We start from the raw sequence: 17638 nt of genomic DNA on the forward strand, positions 1-17638 counted from the left end.
TACCATTTCAAAATGAAAGCCGAGCATGTTCTACATGCTTGTCGGTTCACTAAGCTGCACGAACCAAATTTATAGCACCACTTATTTGCATTCATACCCTTCAACCCTTTCGCACCTTTCTTGCCTGCCTTTTCTTTGCAATGATGCGATTACGTTTGGCCAGGCGATTCTTGTCCTCAGACTCGGAAGCCTCGGCAGTCTTCTCAGGCGCCTTAGTGGTTTCATCATTCGGACCGCGCTTGCGTTTCCTACCTTTCTCTCCCTTGTCGTCCCCAGGCGCGCGCGCCTGTTGTCTGCCCTTGAATTTACCTTCTCTGGGCCCTTTGTCAGGGTGTTCCCGGACTCTCTGCTCGCGCTCATTTCGCCTCTGCACGACTTGGGCATTCTCAATGGCGAACTCGACAATCAATCGCTTGCCTCGTTCACCCGCGCCCTTGACTGAGTGGCCATTGAGCCATCGTAGACCAGCCAGCGCGTTGCGGTGACTGACATACTCGATGAACCCGTAGCCTCGACTCCGACCCGCGCCGTCACTGACTTTGCTGCCTTCTTTGTCTTCGAAGACGACCTTGGCTTGCCTCACAATACCCTTGCCCTGCTGTTTGCGCTTCTTGTCGGCGTCTCGCATCTCTGCGCCACCACGGTTTAATTCTTCCTTGTTCAGCGGCTCTCGGATCCCGGCCTTGACGTCCTTGGCAAACCCGACGACCGCTTCACGCGCGAGAGCCTTCAGTTCTTTGCTTGCAATATTCCGCGGCACGTTGCGAATGCTCAGTCTGGTCAAACTCAGGCACAAGTTGGGATTCGTCTTGAGCAGACGCTGACGTTGCCGCACACTACTCTCGCGGATGTCCATCTCCGCCTTCCCCAGCTGTTCTGCAAGCTTGGTGCCCCGGCCAACTGATCCTTCTGACAACAGGTACAAACGTCGCTTATCCCGGTCCCGTATGTCTCGTTTGTCGCTCGCTTCGGTGGCGCGCCGTTCGGCGTTCTCTCGACTCAATGCTCTTGTAACGTTCAGCACTCGTCCTTCTAGTGTGTACTTCCCAGATGGGTCGCTGGCTTCATTCTGTAGGACTGAGTGCTTCAACATCTCGCCCTTGCGTTTCTTGTCTTTGCTGTTGGTGTCGGGAGTGGTGGTGAGCTCGTGTTTCGGTGCTTCCTTGACGCAAGATTTGGCATCCTCGACGTTGAAGAAGCAGACGAAGCCTGTGCCTTTGGATCGTTCGGTCTCTGGGTCATAGACCACACGGGCATAGCGGACTGGACCGAAAGTGGAGAAATGTTCCTTGAGAATCTCATCATCCGTAGTGAAGGGTACATTGCGGATGAATATTGTGGTGTCATTGCTCTTTTTCTGCTCTTCTTCTTCCGCTTCCTCATCAGCCGAGTCCGAGCCCAGATCAGTTTCATCGTCTTCATCGTCTTCATCCGAGAGGTCTTCCGAGCCAGCCTGGACTTCCTCGTCGATGTCCACTCCTCCAGCTGAGCCCGTGTCTGACACATCAGCTGCAATACCAGGCTGTGTAGCCTTCTCGTCTTCAGCCACGTCTGCACCTGAGGTAGGCTCTGCTTGCTGCTGCTGCTGTTGCTGTTCCCAAGTCTCCTTGTCCACAGCCCAGTCGACAGCAAGTGTGCGGCCATCCACCTCCTTCCCATTGACACCCGCCAAAGCCTTCTCGGCATTCTTCTTACCCCTCAAAACGACAATCCCAAACCCATACTGCACGCGTGGCCCCTTCTGAGGCACCACCGCATGTTTGACCTTGCCATAACTCCGAAAGAGCAGCGAGAGATCCTCGGCGGTCTTGATACTCCATGGCAGATTTCTGACGATCAACCTAGGCGCCTGCGTTTCCTTCCTGTCCTGCTCTCTTTTCGCTCGCAGTTGCACACCGGTGGTGTTGGGCCCACTCTTCTTCCCACCGCCAGGACCGGGAGTCACTCCAGTGCCAATCTCATCTGCATCTCGGTGTCTCGACTGGGCCAGCTCGACTTTGATCTTCCGCCCGTCGAGCACCGAGTTGTTCAACTGCTGGATCGCGGCTTGCGCATCATCAGCGTCTGCGAATGTCACGAATCCAAAGCCCTTGGAGATCTTCGTCTGCGGGTCAACGACGACGGTGGCGTGCTTCAGAGGAAACGACTCGGAGAAGTATTCGGTCAGGCGTTCCGTCGTGACTGTGGCAGGTAGTGAGCGGACGAATAGTGAACGTCGTTGATCTGGCTTGGTCGAATGTTCTGCTTCGGTTGGCGTGGTGGCGGTGGTGGTTTCAGGTGCAGCATCGACGGCTGTAAGGGCTTCATAATTACCAGCAGACAGCTTCCGCCTTTTGTTGTCGGGACTCATGGCTATTTTGGTGGCCTTTCTCTGGACCAAGACTGATTGACGGTGGACTATCACTTGCCCATGAAATTTTTCCTGAAGGTCGAGGAAAGAGCCTGAGGCTGCGGAAACAATTTTCTCCAACTCCGCCTTCTCCAATGTCTTGGCGGCACTAGCACTGCCGGTGCATTGAACTTCAACGACTTCAAGTTGCGGTTTATGATCTGTTGCTCATGGAATGGAATGCACGCTTGAAGTTGATCTACGTTATTGACTACATCGGAACGGGCCATAAAACTCTTTCGAAATACCGTTTATGACAGGTTGTGGAGAAGTAGGTAGATTAATAGCGTCGAAGCTAAACTACAATGCGAAGCAGAAGGGGCTCGCAGGTGAGGCCCGGTACCATAGGTACCTAGCTAGTACAGCAATCTGCCACCAGCCCAAATACAATAGCATCACCTCTGTTGTTCATTCCCTGAAACTGAAAGCACTTCTTGTAGAGATTGCAGGCATTCGTCACCATAATATGATGGTGCACACTGAATCATTCACCCCATTCGTGCGCCCCTTGGACATGAAAGCACCCAACCTCATTCTTCATCATTTTCCGTTTCGGCTTCCGTCCTTAACTCGTATGCTAAATCGTAGCACTCGGCGAGAAGATCGTTGACACTTCCCTGGCCTTCGGGAATGTCTTTGCCAATTTGGAATTTCCCATCAACTCTCATGTTGTCAATCGAGTTCAACTTCATACTGTAGGGATAAAGTTCGCGAGGGTTGGACACTCCACCTGCCTTCTTGACCTCGACTAAACATCTGCGCAAGGTCAGAAGTTGGTTGTAGATGGGAAGTAGAGCTTCCGAAACAGGTTCTGAGGCGATTAACAGTTGATATATGTATGCGTAGCCTCGTCGGATGAGATACAAAAGTGTCTGTTTCAAGGTTTTAGCCATAGGTCGTCGGTTAAAGGCCAGTCAACTTACTCTCTGAGCATGTAAATCAGCAGGACGTCCTTCAGCATCGAAGAAATTGCCATCCCGGCGGGAGTCATCGATCCTGTCGAGTTTCCTCTGCCACATATAAAGATCGGTTTCACGGAGAGACCAAGCCTGGGTCATAGTCAAGCGGTCCAGCTGATTTCGAATTTCGATCAGTTGGTCGTAAGTGTCCTGAAATCGTTCATCGATTTTGCCTTTCCTGTTCGTTGATTAGCACAAATGGCCGTAGATTCTCAACGATCAACGTACTTTTGCTCCACAATGTCCGTGAAAGCGAGGCACCTGTGCAGGAGGGGCACCACAAGATCCTGCCCAGATGATGTATTTCCGGCTTCATCTGGCAACTGTCCGTTTTTCATGCTTGTCTCCAACTGGACCAGTTGATCCCGAAGTTCATGAAGATCTTTCACACTGTACTGTTTCTTCGTCAGCTTCACACATAGCTTGCCTGGAGGAATGCTCCTACCTTGCTGCGCGTATTCAAGGCCGCGATCGCACGCAGAATGGAAACGAGTTTTTCCCAAGTGGGAACCATCTCTGGAGACAGGACAGACAAGAAAGACCTCATCTCTTCAAGGAGCTTCTGGCAGATTTCCAAACGATATTGTATCCTAGTGAGCAGGTGGTGGGAGTAAACTTCCTTTCCACGCTCTAACGTAGCCTCCATCTTGGCCAGAGAGTGTTCCAGGCTGCCCAGGTCTTTCTTGCTGTAGAAAGCAGCTTCTTTGAGGTGATGGCACAGGCGCATTATAGTACCGGTCATGGAGTACAGCGCAGGGGCTTCATTATTTCGACCAATAGCCATGAAAAAGAGAGAGATGAGTTGGAGCGAGTCATCGAGAACGGTATCGACCCGGTTCTGCACCAGATGTTCGGCGCCTCGTGCTTCGTTGAGGGCGGAGACCTGGTCTATGACCTGCTCGTAAAGAGGGAGGACATCGGAGGACTTGACGTAAGTGCTTTTGTCTTGTTTCAAAAGAAGGAGCTTGTCTCTGAGCAACAACAATTTATCCAAGATGGGCTTCTCTTGAGGGCCAACTGGCGCGTTTGTAATGGGAGAATCAGCCATAACGAAGGCCGACCATGAAGAGGGGTTGACTTTGGGACAATCGCAACCGTTGATCTGGGATATGACCTGTACGTGCGCAGGCTCAGTCTCAGGCTCGAATGATGTATGAAGATGTTGTATAGGGTGTACGACCGAACAAAATATGGAAGTAAAACCCAGAGATGAAGTACTATTGTTTTGTTGGTGGCGGAGATAGTGGTCAACTCGGATGTTCGGTTGTGCCCCAGACCAAAGGAAAACGTAGGTGAACTTGGAAGGTGGGATAGCCGTGCCTTGCCCCGCGCAAACCAATTCGGGTGATTGCCAGTGTGAGGAGGCAATTCGAACCTCACGTAAATTAGTCATTCTGAGTTAACTACCTCAGGCTACGAGTAGGTAATCACCACCTCGACCAGCCAAATGCTACTTAACTAGATAAATAACTAGTTAGTGCTTAATTGTGGCCAGCTAGGTGCCTATTTCTTAGGTGCTGTACCATGGTTGTAGGTCGTAGAAATGCCCTATCCTCCGTTCAGCTTATCGCCCCTTTGCCGCCTGCGATCTGGCTCTCAGGCAGAGGCAAGATCGCCACGGGTCAATTGCCATGCATTTCAATTGAAATTCTCCTCGATATTGCTCCATGTTGCTTTCTGATTACGAATTGGCAGCAGTCCCTCCATATTAGTCACCACAAACTCCGCTTTCTCGACAATCCCTCCAAGCACTGTACATGAGCAAGACCATACTTTGTCCCTCACTCGTCTGCTCTGCAGGTTCTTTGCTGGGAATGTGTGACACATCGGCTACAGGGCTCACATTTCCCAGGCTGTCAACGTGAGACAAGACTGCTTTGCGAATTGTGTTTGCCCAACCCAGAAACTCAGAAGTGGCAAACGTATCGGGTAGCAGTACAGCCAGTCGATACACAGCGGATGCCATCAGGGCCGTTCCAGCGGCCTCTCCGTAGGCCCACGGCGCAGACGCACTCGAGCGACCATCTAAGTAGTTCTTGAGGAGACCCGATCCTTCGTCACGCGCCTGATGCATTGCACATTTGATCATTTTGATGAGGATATCGACAAGTATTTGGGTACTGTCTTGAGAGAACTCTTCGTAATTGACGTTCCGCCGGTCGATTTCCGTAGGCTTCCACTTCAGTAGGGTTGCTAGGACTCTGGTGATGCCTGCCACCGCCCACGCATTACTGGTCAACCATACATTATCATCAGAGCAACAGACTCCTCGAGGCAGCTGTGCTGGCCGGGAAGCAATATGCCTCCATAATCCAATGCACACGCTTCCATCCTCGAGTGTGATATGCGTGCCCAACACTTCATCATGAAGCCGACATTGACGCACAGCTTCGTCCAGAATTTGGAAATCTTGAGTTGCAACTGCAAAGGCGGCAAGGAATGGAGGCACCATATACACAAAATCACCCCACAATTCTGAAGGTTCATCGCGGTGCGATATTGCCGAATGCGTATCATTGATCGTAAATCTCGTGGCGCGCCCCAGCAGATATTGCGCTTGTCGACGTGCTGCCGCAAAATATGTAGCATCGTTTGTCCCAATCAAGAGGGCTGCGCAGCCCAAGGACGCTGGATCTGCGGGAGAACCTATGAAATCGTGAGTAATGTCGCCCCGGATCCATCTATAGAACCTGCTTCCAGACCGGAAGGAGTAATCGATTCTAACCCAACTATTTCTTACCTTCTCCATCCATCAAAAGGTCACTGTTGTTAGTCTGGATCACAGTTTTGGCGTACTGTAGACCGTGGACCATCGAAGGATCATGGACCAGTGGAAGTTCGGCATGAGGGAATGGCTCCGATCCAAACACCGTCAAGGGAGGATTGTAAAGCTCCAGCATGGCCTGTACTAATGTGCCGTATTCCCAAGATCTTGAAGTCAGTGTCATGGCCCTTTTCAAAACCTTTTCGGTATTGAACTCGTGATCTGGAGCCTTGTGAGTTAGGTAACGATGCAGCCCCAAGGCTGCAATGAATATCAAGCTCGAACCAATTCGCAACATCATTGTTGTCCCTGCGAGAACTATCTCGACGTCTCCTAGGGGTTCCGTCCTTGTTATGATTTCAAATTCGAGATTTGATCGATCATAGTTCTTACACTTGAAGTTGATCGTTATTGATGACGTTAGTCGGCCAAACCCCGGCAGACTCGAGTCAGAACAGGGAGGAATAGTTGACTGTGGCGATATGCAGGGTGAAATCTATATGAAACTTGCTGCGAAAGCCGCATATCACGAAACTCAAGGGACATGCATACCGTCCAAGGTCTGGCAAGCTGTGGGCATTGTCATCGATGAGGACCAGTCAATAGACATAACGATTGGTTCGATTGCCGTAGGAATGAATTTCCGCTGATGTCGCTAAGCCTCTACAGGGGCTCATCTGTACAAGAGAAGTCCGCTGAAAGGAACCTTGTGATGAAAACTTCAATACTATTTAGCTTGAGATTATGCTAAGTCTCGATCTCTGCCTGATGAAGATGGCCCATTGATGGGGAGCTGAAATTGGTTCGAAGCAAACGAAACAAACGGAGCACACCTTGGCCGAGATATTTAACTAATTGACAAACACGCGGAGCTTAGCTGGGGGTGGACGCAGAAGATCTGTTCGCGTATCTTCCACATCCGCTTGGCTGCGATCTTCAGGCCATGGCAGATCCGCAACCGGAAGGCTGTGGCGCTGGTGGGGCGACCCTGCCTAAATCTTCGTGTGAAGGACACCTATCAAGCCCCAATAGGCCCTGTAGGAAGAAGAGCCGCCTTACTGTAGGCCCTCAACTCAAAAACAAACATCCCGGCTTTCCTCCTGATGGAGAACCACCTACGTCAGTCACTGCATGAAAGAGACGGGCCCTCTCAGCACCGCAGCTATGGTCTATCGTTCCTGTTTCTGGGGCTTTTCGCTCTTTGCCCATCGTCTTGCAGAGACACGAATCCTTGCAACGACTGAAATATTAGCATCAAGATCGACCTCGACGCTTCTATCATTAGTCGTACCCACTATCAGATCTACAATCAAACATCCCACCTTCACATACTCGATTGACATTCTGCTGAGACGGGTTTCATGTGATGAGATAAAGCCAACGATCATGTCGTACAAGCTCTCATGATAGGCATAGTCGGTAAGGATGGACAGCCAGTCTTCCTTTTCCTCACCGCAGAAGGATCGACTCCTTCTTGAGGAGTTGGGTATTTCGGCCACCAATGACCGAAATGGGGATGAGCGATGGACTATTTCTCTTGACTTGGGTGCAGGTATTAGCCAGAGTGCAGTTTTCGACCATGCAAGTCGCCGTTGGAAACTTGAACAACTACCAGAAATTATAGCACCACCTACTATATCACAATCTCTTCTTCAAAATAAGAGTACGCATCCGAAATTGACCAAGAGCCGCGAAAGCACTGTGGGCAGATCTTGGACAGATTTTCTTCCACAGAATGAAAACGTGGACTGGTTTCTAAATAGCGTCGACTGGTCATTAACAGAACTGGGCCCTTTGGAAGGATGGCCTGTCACACTTCAGGCACTTGTCAGCCTGATCATGGCTGACAGTAACCCGGCAGTTGTCTACTGGGGTCCCAGCTTGTCCTCTTGTTTCAACCTGAGAGCTTATCAAGACGTCTCCCAAAGGTTCAAGAAGAGCTCAGGAATCCAAGGGGTTCCTTTCAAAGAATGCTGGAAAGAGGTCTGGCCTGACGTCGAAGCGCTTTATAATGCCATGCGGACTTCCACTCAAGGTTCAGAAGTCATGCAAATGGCAGTATTTCCACAACAGGCTAATGGGCGTCTTGAGGAAACGTTCTGGATGGGCTGTATGTTGCCAATAATTGGTGAATTCGGAAGTGCGTCAGGCTTCTACAACCGAGCTGTTGACACGACCAGAGAAACCGTGAATAATCGCAGGTCAAGTACACTTTATTCCCTTGCCTCGCCTTCTAGAGACAAAGGTGATACCATATGGAAGCATATTTTTCGGTCTTTACGTGAGAACGAGTACGACTTTCCCATGGCTTTTGCCTACTCGGCTGATGACGAGCTTGTCACATGTAAATTGACTCTTCAGCAGTCCTTCGGTCTACCACCTGATGGCCACCAGCTGGTACCAAATGAGGTCGACATTTTTGAAGGTTTTATGGGCTTTCAACCGCTTTATCGAAAGGTTAGAGATTTACACGAGGTTTTAGTCCTCCACAAGGCTGATGGATCAATGTCATCGGATCTGTTGAAGGGCTTTGAGTGGGGCGGCTATGGTGAAGAACCAGATGGGATCGTCGTGATGCCAGTTTCAGTGAGCAGCAGGCTGCTAGGCATTGTGGTCTTTGGTATTAATCCTCGAAGGCCATTTGGCGCGGAAGATCAAGCTTTTATCAACACTCTGTGTCGCCAGGTCTCTGCTACTGTTGCATTTGCCATTGATCACAAAGAGGCACAAGAGCGTGCTCAACGGCTGACGTTGGAACTGGCTGAAAATGAACGGCATATTCGAGAGGTTGCTGAGAATGGAGCTGTTGGGATGATACGTGTGACTCCGGAAGGTACGTCCTGCTAACCCTAAGCCATGAGTTTGTTACCATGCTAAGTCAGGTACGTAGGTAACGTCCTGTGGGCAAACAGTCAGTATTACAAAATTACAGGTCACTCGGCCGACGATCATTATTCGCAGTCATTCATCGACGTTGTTCATCCTGAGGATAGAGCCGCTGCCGAGGCCTTCTGGTTGAAATTGGTCAACAATCATGAGTCTGCGGACAGTGAATTCCGATTGACTCGCAAATGGGAACCACCAGTAACTACCGGGAGAGCTTCAAATGAAGAGGATCATGAGTGTTGGATTATTGCAAATGCGTTCCCTGTGCTCGAGGACGGTGTTCTTAAGAGCATCTCAGCATGCGTGACTGAAGTCAGTGAGATCAAGTGGACTCAAAGAGTACACAGTCAATTAGCTGCGGAAGCAACAAAGGCACGCAAGTTACAAGAAGCCTTCATCGACCTTGTGTCCCATGAAATGAGAAATCCCTTGTCGGCTATTACCCAACTCGCCGACGACATTGCGAGTTCCTTGGATACCTGGAGCCCGCCTAACCGAACGAGCGAGCGGGCTACTCGATTACTCAACGAAAATGTTGAAAGTGGTAAAACAATACTACTCTGCGCCGCACATCAGAAACGAATCATTGACGATGTGCTAACACTATCCAAGCTCGATTCTCAGTTACTATCCATAACACCTGTGGTCACACAGCCCTGTGGGGTCGTTGATTCTGCCCTCAGAATGTTCCAAGCAGAGTTTGCTTCGAGCGGGATTACAATTGAGAATACATTTGAGCAAGCTTATGATGACTATGGAATAGACTGGGTCTTGCTTGATCCAGCCCGACTTACCCAAATATTGATCAATCTGATTACAAACGCGATCAAATTCACTAAGCGCGAATCCAGGCGTCTCGTCACGATCAGACAATCGGTGTTTATCGACGATAGACCGCCGTCTTTGGATGGACTCGTATGGTTTCCTTCCGATAAGGAAACCCAGGATATTACCAACGCTCCAGAATGGGGTAATGGTGAGCAAGTCAATCTCTTATTCATGGTGTCCGACACCGGAAAGGGTCTCCAGCAGGAGGAAATGATGCGTTTGTTCCATCGCTTCCAACAAGCCACAAAGAAGACACACATCAAATACGGAGGATCTGGCCTAGGCCTTTTCATCTCGCGAGAATTAACAGAGATCATGGGTGGTGAAATTGGTGTTATCTCAGCGCCAGGAAAGGGCAGTACTTTTGCATTCTATATCAAAGCACGGCGTGCAGTACCACCGGATGACCGTGATCAGATCATTTGCCAATCAGAATCTCGTGCTAGCTCACGCCGTGCGTCTGAACCTCTTGACAAGATCAACTGGATATCCAGGCAGCTGAGCAACACAGTCATCACCCCACCCCGACTTTCTGTGCTGCTTGTCGAGGACAACATTATCAACGCTCAGGTCTTGATGAAGCAACTCGAGCGGGCGGGCTGTGTCGTCTATATCGCCAACCATGGCCTAGAGGCCTTGGATTTCCTTACGAATTGCAAGGTTTGGCATCAACCAGCCGAAGACTCGCCTCTAATCGAGGTCGATTGTATCTTGATGGATGTCGAGATGCCTGTCCTCGATGGCCTGACATGCACACGAAGAATCCGCGCACTTGAGGTTCAGGGGTCATTGCGTCAGCGTATCAATATCATTGCCATCACCGCCAACGCACGTGCTGAGCAGATCGATGATGCGTTTGCTGCTGGGGTCGATGGAATTCTACCGAAGCCTTTCAGGGTTCTTGACGTGCTTTCCAAGGTGGAAGAGCTCAAGCCGCGGAAGTCTATCTCTTCTTAAATTCTTAAAACGTACTTGCCTTCTCGTTCTTTATGATTTTTAGATTCCAAATGTACCAAGCTACGATCTAGTTACAGACGGAGTATGCTATTTGAGGAACTCAAAGTCTGAGAACCCAATGTCCGTCTTCTCCTGATACCAACGGCTACGAGGCTTAGATTAAGTGTAATAATGTATAGCCACGCACGAGATCCGAAAGGGTTGAACTCCCCTAGTCGAGCGTAGTCATTGCTTGAACTACGAGGTCTTCTTTTTCATGGATTTCCTCTCGGTTGCGACTGAACCAATAATGGTAAGTATTCCCAAAGCCAAAGGTATGTACAGCGTCTGTGACACTGCATTGCTGTACCCGGAAAGCACATTTTTCAGATTTGCACTGCCGATGTCATGTCGAAGGTCGGAAAGTCCAGAATGGCCAACCGCAGTGACATTTGCACCAGGAGCATGCTGTTGGATCTCCTCCACCAGACGGTTCTGAAAAAGTGTCGCTGAGGCACAAGTCCAAAGGGCAGAGCCCATTCCTCCCCCAAAGCCAACGACGGCGGTTCCAATCGAGACATCTTTCGGCGACAGACTTGTCTGCACGATGAGGATGGGAGTCTGCATGCCAAACCCTATTGCAGCGCCGAGAAATCCAAGTAGTGCGGCAACTTTGGCGGAGCTCTCGTCAAGATTGATGGTTGTGAGTATGCCAGAGGCAACGGGCGCTAATATGCTGGTTGCGAACATAAACGCTAATAAATCCAGTAAGTAAGGCAGAAGGAATATGAATTGACATGAAGTAAACTCACGGAAGTAGTATCCGATTTTGCTGATTCCCATGCCTGCGGCTAAGCCGGCAAGCCCCAGTCCTGCAATCATGGGCAAGCCCAACAGTCCAGAAGAAGTTGGAGATAGACCTTTCACTCCTTGGAAGTAGATGGCAATGTATGACTCTGTCACAGCCAAGATTCCATTGCAGCAGCTAGAAAACCAAAGAGCGGCCAGAATGCTCCGTTGTTTCACTATCCTCGTTGGTAGCGTGGCTGCCTCGCCTCGACGATGTTGAGCGTAGCCAAAGACAGTAAACAGCACTCCGAACAGAACGAGAAGCAAAATAATCCGCCAGTTGTTCCATCCATACTTGATACCTCCCCATTGAAGAGCCATCAGGAAACAAGTAATTGCAGGAACGATGAGAAGTGTTCCCAAAGGATCCAGCCGATTGAGTTTCTCTTTCCAAGGCAAGTTGTTGTCAGGGTTGCCAACAGGGTCGGAAAATCCGTACCACGTCAAGAGTATGCAGAGCACGCCCAGCGGGAGATTGATCCCAAAGCAGGCTCTCCAGTTGAAGGCATCGATCAACACTCCACCGATCATCGGTGCAGAGACGAGACCAAGGGATGAGAAGACCATGACCGAGCTCGTCACCAGTGGTTGTTTCGCCAGGGGGAAGCAATGTCGTAAGATGGTGACACTTCCAGTATTAAAAGCACTGGATCCCAGACCCGCAATGGCACGACCAAGGATAAACATCTTGGAGTTTGCGGCAACGGTGCAGAGCAGGGAGCCAAGTTCGAACGTGATGATCCCGAACATGAAAAGGGGTTTGGACGAGTATAGAGTATACGCCTTTCCGAAGCTGTGGCAATGGTTTTAGCTTCCTGAAATACCAATCTAATGGGGCAGAACTGACAAGAAAATGAAGGCACTACTAGTCATCATACTATATCCAAGCATCAGCTCTTGTCCAGAAGTCGGAATGTCCATCTACATACTAGGCCGCTGCATATCAGCCAATGTCATTGACTGTCTTGAATTGGTCTGTGAGGCTTGGTATCTGTTTGACAAGTCAGACGGGTTAATGGTGGAATTCTGTCTCCCAAAGACCACTCACAGCCACAGTAACTATGGTAAGATCCTGGTGTTGTTGGATTAGTGACGTTGATTTCAATCGGCACGTCCGAGAGACTGTAGACCCACCAAGCCATGTAGGAAGAATGTAATGCAGAGGCAAAGTATAGTCAGCCAGAGCTTGGCACCTGTTGGGTAGTTGATATTATCTTCTGCATCTCTGGCAGATTCTGGTTGTTCAATCTGCAATTGTTCTTGCGGTCGGCCGGGTATAACAACTGTCTCACTCTGATGGCCTAGTATCGAATCACCATCTGTACGGTTGCTTGATGTGGCCATGCTGGAAGGTTGAATAAAATATCACAAGCGGGAAGAAATGACGACGAAATCTCGAAATATTCTCTGGACCTTATAATGTCTGGATATTGGGGCATCTCGGTGCTGCCTGAATGATCGATAACCGTCTCCTATGTCACCCCGCATGCTTGACGCTGATCATTAGACAACTTGGGAATAAGTTGCACGACTAAAAGACCACACGGTTGAGTTTCATCTAGGCATCTGCCATAATTGCTTTTGACGTAGAGGACTTAGATTTCGATATCATGCAACAAGAGAAAGTGATCAAGATACAAAATGGCTGCCACCGTGCGAGGATAAAAAGACTCTAGTTGGAGCGACTTCAGGGGTAAATCCCAAGAAGCCTGAGGCTAGATTTACAGAAGAAATGCCTACGTCATAGCATGCATAGCCATGGATTTGTGACTTTCTGGTCTTTCTGGGATGCCACTTTGTCCAAAATTCCTCACTAATGAGGATATGTGCAAGTCATGGACATGAAAGCTGACGTGCAGATAATATCGTGCCTGCCTAGCCACTTAAGAGACTTCAAGCCCTTGTTGAAACTCCGGAAGTGCTTGATCCAATATCCCAATACTGCATAGCGTCCTCCTACGAAGATGTCGTCTACGTAAGTTTCAGGCGAACCTTCTACCATACTACTTAGCCGCTTCGAATGCGGATTTGAATGAGGTGATATACTTGAGAGGATGTCCGATCGAATATCGCTGCTATATCAAGTGGACACGAACATCACGTCCGCAGGACTTCCACAAACTCAGCTTGGGAGGTTGGAAGACGGACATTTGAATATAGATCATTCATATGTTTGTCCTGGTTTGCCAAGAACCCCGAAGAACGACGCCCATTGTTGCAGTCATAGAAAAGCGCGCAGGTCTGTACCACTTGAACATCCATCACGAAAACGCGAAGATCATCTTGCGAGAACGCAGATCGTCAATGCAGGAGATCCTGATCATGGGACGCCTTGGGTGGTGGAGCCTTGCTGAATTACCTAAAACATACGTGAAGAATTTGTTCCGTGGCCGCCTTTGGTCTGCATCAATACCAAGGATGGAACGCCTCTCTGCATTTTGAACACATCTTTATCGGGGTGGGTCAATCTCAATGAACCGATACGCAATATGGTACGGAGCAATTGATATCACGTTTATGGCCATCAGAGCTTGACCGTGACAAATATGTCCAGAATGAATAGTATATCAACACCGCAAGAGCCATGACAGATTATGGGACAAGCAAAACCATCAACTACTCTACTCTACTCCTTAGCACGACTTCCTGACAAAAGCAAGAAGAGAAGATGAAGTTCCAGATTTTCCTCTCAGCATTCGCGCTCTCCACCCTCGGTCATTCGACTCCAATTGACCTTGCTCCACGGCAAGCTTGCACTCCTTACACACTCTTCTGCAAGAACTCGCAAACGGTCTCCTTTTGCAATCCTTCGGGCGGATCTATCGACGTTATTTCCTGCTTGGGTGCGCAAAAATGCAGCATCGTGCCACTCGGCAGTGGCGGCCAAACTGCAATTTGCGTTGACCAGTCGGTCTGGTCAGTGTGGGAGTCTTTCCGGCTTGACATGAAGCGCTAATTACTACATTTAGATCCGTCGATGAGCTCAATCCATGGACCATGTCAAAGGCCAGGAACAGATGATAGAAGACCGGAGGGAATGCGCCGTGTCACATGGTCTCAGATTGTGGTAGGCATTGTGATCAAGATTATGAACTGATCCGCCCCGCTGCAAACGACAGGCAATTATCTCTAAGTAAATAGTAGCAATGTCTGAATTCATGTCGACCCGAAAAGCGTCGGCCAATCACTCCTTAATTGACTCATCACCACAAATAAATCCCCTTCTTCACTGTAGGTCTCATTGCCACTTAGTCCCCACGTCTCATTCTGCCATGATTCGGAAAATGACATGAAGTGGCCTGTGAGCTCGGTCTCATTGTATTCGGCACGTGGGGTGGTCGTGATGTAATCGGTGAATGCCAGCCACCGAGGAAGATAGTAGGATGATACCAGCCCACTCCAAACCTTGGAGGCATAGTCGTTGATCTCCCCAGTAGGGCCCCAGAGAGTCAGCTGATTTCGAGCATTGTACTCGTAGTACGATGTGAGGTCGGTATCGTTTGCCCAAGCACGTGCGTCTGCGATCCATGTGGACAGGCGGAAGTGGCCGTTCGTTGCTAACACGGCGTCGAGTGATAGTAATATGCCGGATAGCGTTGAGCTGTATGTGGACAGCATGTCTGTCTCGTTGTTGGAGGTGGCTTGAGACCCATTGGTGGCATTGTAGCTTGATACAAAGTCGAAATATGCTTGTGTGAATGCATTACTCAATACCTGGCGTGAAATATCCACATAATCATACTTGTATGCAGGATTGTCCCATAATGCTGGTGTTTCTTCGGAGGCTTGATAAAAAAGCGACCAGGCCATGGATAACACCGACGGGTCGTAGTACACCGTGGTACCATGGCGCCCGGTTTTGTTGTAAATTCCATTGATCTTAGGCGAAAGCTCCAGGACAGACTTCTGGACACCTGGGATAAAGGTGGTATTGGTGCTGTTGTAAACTGTAGTCCGCATCTGATCCCAAGCACTGTACAGGGCTTGAGGGATCGTGCCAATCCCCGTCCCTGAATTATACCGACTGGAGACCCAATCATGGAAGTAGATATCGGTATCGATGGGTTCCTCTGACCAAGCCTGGTCGAGAAGCAAATCATACACGATTTGATTGCCTTCCTGTCCTTCCATAGACAGCCCAAATCCAACCAATGAACTCGAGTTCTGAAGTGCTTGGATCGGATCTATTGTCAGGTTCATTATTTGCCCGTACAAACCAAGATTACCTCCGTAATTATGTAGTTGACACCAAATCCAGGGCTTTCCATAATATGAGTTGGTTCGCTGCCATTGGGGGCTTGACTCGGAGAAGAGGTCCAAAATGAGCATATCTTCGTTTGGAGCGCCACCAAGGTATGCTTCAATCCGCTCATTTGTCCAGAAGTCGACATTGCTGTGGAACAGCCAGGCTTGCATTACCCATATTGATTCAGGATCCGCAGCCTTCAATGATGCCCAAGTATTTTGTGTCAGGTTTCTGAGAAAATCGAGATCTCCAGAGGATGGGTCGTTCTCGTTATATTGATCTAGTGTGTATATGTGAGTCACGTTGCCGTACGCGTCCTGTTGCTTCGATATGAAACTCTTTTGGAGCTGGGTGAACAGTTCTGGATTCTCTGAGGGATTGAGAAAAGTGTCGTTGGTGTACCGTGGTGAGAAATCCTCCCATTGCGATCCGATCAGAACTGATGCATTTGGATACACCCGATCGATAGCCCTTGGCACAAATCCGGTGAAGGCTGGAAGGATGGGAGTCATTCCAAGCTCGACCATCCGAGCGACAATCTTCTTGTTTAGCTCAAACTGTTCATCAATCCAAGACATTGGCAATTGACCACCCCAGTCTCCTTGAATATTACCGAATCGGTTCCAAGCTTGAAATGGCGGTCCACTGAGAAAGTCGAATATCTCAGTGTCATTGAAGCCTGCATCACTGAACGTCTCAAAGAGAAGCTTTTCTTGTCCCACCCACGCCAGCGGGAGATTGATACCATGCAGAGCCATCCAATCGAGTTGGAGTTCCCAATCATCCCAAGTCCAGAAGGCGGACGTATAAGAGAAGGTGACTGTACCATGTTATCAGCAAATAGATGGAGAGTTGGGCCGATCATACCTGTGTTGAAATGGTATCGATATGGGACAATACTGGACCCTGCTATGGGGTTTGTGATGTTCGGCAGTGTCTGTGGTATGAGGTGAAGGCGACTTCCAATATACCAGTATATGTCCACATTTGCTTGTTCTGTCAAGTATCTTCGAAGACTGGGCGTGGATTATCAGCAGAATCCGCAATGCTTCTGTATCAGTACTTCGATCCACTTACCCGACAGCGAGTGCTGATATTGAATTGCCTGCCACGAGAATCTTGCCATTCGAAGTTGACGAAATGTGGTAATCGTCATTCTCGGTGTCATTTTTTTGACCGATCAGTTGGAACTCGAAGCCACTCGCGTGGTTTGGTATCAAACGTTGCACAAGACTATTGATTCCGTCTGTTCCAGCCTGGTGAGTAGGTACGGTGAATACAAGGAGAAGGGCGAGGGCGAAGAAAGTAAATGGGGCCATCTTGGGGCTCTACAGCATTAATGGCACTCAAGCGACGTTAACCAAAGCATGAAGGTAGAGGTCACTTTTTTAATACCTTACTATATGTCATGGGTAAGTTGGCGAGTACCGGGAGACGAGCAGAGCCACAAGAACAGTCTCGGCTTTCAACGTTGCATTGAGTAACCTGCAAGGCACGAATTGTAACCATTCCAATGGACCAACACGATAGCGGCACGATGCCTTGCGAATAATCCAACCGTGTGCGGGGAGACGTTGAATAGCCTCTGTCGATCACTCCAAGTTACTGGAGCTTGAAGTTATGTCGGTGGGTGGCATTGAGAAAGATGTAACCGATCCAGTCAGGCCCGTCGATCGGAGCATGATGCTATCCATATCTCCGTCCCAATACTGAGGGATCCCGGAATACTGATCTCGGTATGCTAGAGAGTAAAGAACCTGGGGCTTGACTTGTTAACATAC

At 49.3% G+C, this 17638-nt stretch overlaps 6 protein-coding genes across 6 annotated transcripts; 1 reads left to right on the forward strand and 5 right to left on the reverse strand.

Moving 5' to 3' along the window:
• Positions 1-100: 100 nt before the first annotated feature.
• Positions 101-2350, reverse strand: LTR84_001566 (uncharacterized protein; the record flags this gene model as incomplete). The annotated part of the gene is made up of 1 exon (XM_064845189.1): positions 101-2350. One exon carries the CDS (start codon positions 2348-2350, stop codon positions 101-103), a length of 2250 nt encoding a protein of 749 aa, XP_064707447.1.
• A 569-nt stretch (positions 2351-2919) lies between these two features.
• On the reverse strand, positions 2920-4396 carry LTR84_001567 (uncharacterized protein; the record flags this gene model as incomplete). The annotated part of the gene is made up of 4 exons (XM_064845190.1): positions 2920-3261; positions 3313-3526; positions 3577-3743; positions 3794-4396. 4 exons carry the CDS (start codon positions 4394-4396, stop codon positions 2920-2922), a joined length of 1326 nt encoding a protein of 441 aa, XP_064707448.1.
• Positions 4397-5056: 660 nt separating this feature from the next.
• Positions 5057-6413, reverse strand: LTR84_001568 (uncharacterized protein; the record flags this gene model as incomplete). The annotated part of the gene is made up of 2 exons (XM_064845191.1): positions 5057-5994; positions 6089-6413. 2 exons carry the CDS (start codon positions 6411-6413, stop codon positions 5057-5059), a joined length of 1263 nt encoding a protein of 420 aa, XP_064707449.1.
• Positions 6414-7537: 1124 nt separating this feature from the next.
• LTR84_001569 (uncharacterized protein) lies at positions 7538-10783 on the forward strand (the record flags this gene model as incomplete). Its single annotated transcript, XM_064845192.1, has 2 exons — positions 7538-8945; positions 9003-10783. 2 exons carry the CDS (start codon positions 7538-7540, stop codon positions 10781-10783), a joined length of 3189 nt encoding a protein of 1062 aa, XP_064707450.1.
• Positions 10784-11020: 237 nt separating this feature from the next.
• LTR84_001570 (uncharacterized protein) lies at positions 11021-12955 on the reverse strand (the record flags this gene model as incomplete). The annotated part of the gene is made up of 5 exons (XM_064845193.1): positions 11021-11517; positions 11575-12404; positions 12459-12532; positions 12660-12683; positions 12746-12955. 5 exons carry the CDS (start codon positions 12953-12955, stop codon positions 11021-11023), a joined length of 1635 nt encoding a protein of 544 aa, XP_064707451.1.
• A 1812-nt stretch (positions 12956-14767) lies between these two features.
• LTR84_001571 (uncharacterized protein) lies at positions 14768-17176 on the reverse strand (the record flags this gene model as incomplete). The annotated part of the gene is made up of 3 exons (XM_064845194.1): positions 14768-16677; positions 16725-16873; positions 16935-17176. 3 exons carry the CDS (start codon positions 17174-17176, stop codon positions 14768-14770), a joined length of 2301 nt encoding a protein of 766 aa, XP_064707452.1.
• Positions 17177-17638: the final 462 nt, after the last annotated feature.

This window comes from Exophiala bonariae (genome assembly GCF_035927105.1).
Source record: "Exophiala bonariae strain CCFEE 5792 chromosome Unknown scaffold_10, whole genome shotgun sequence".
In the NCBI taxonomy this organism is placed as follows: Eukaryota; Fungi; Ascomycota; class Eurotiomycetes; order Chaetothyriales; family Herpotrichiellaceae; genus Exophiala; species Exophiala bonariae.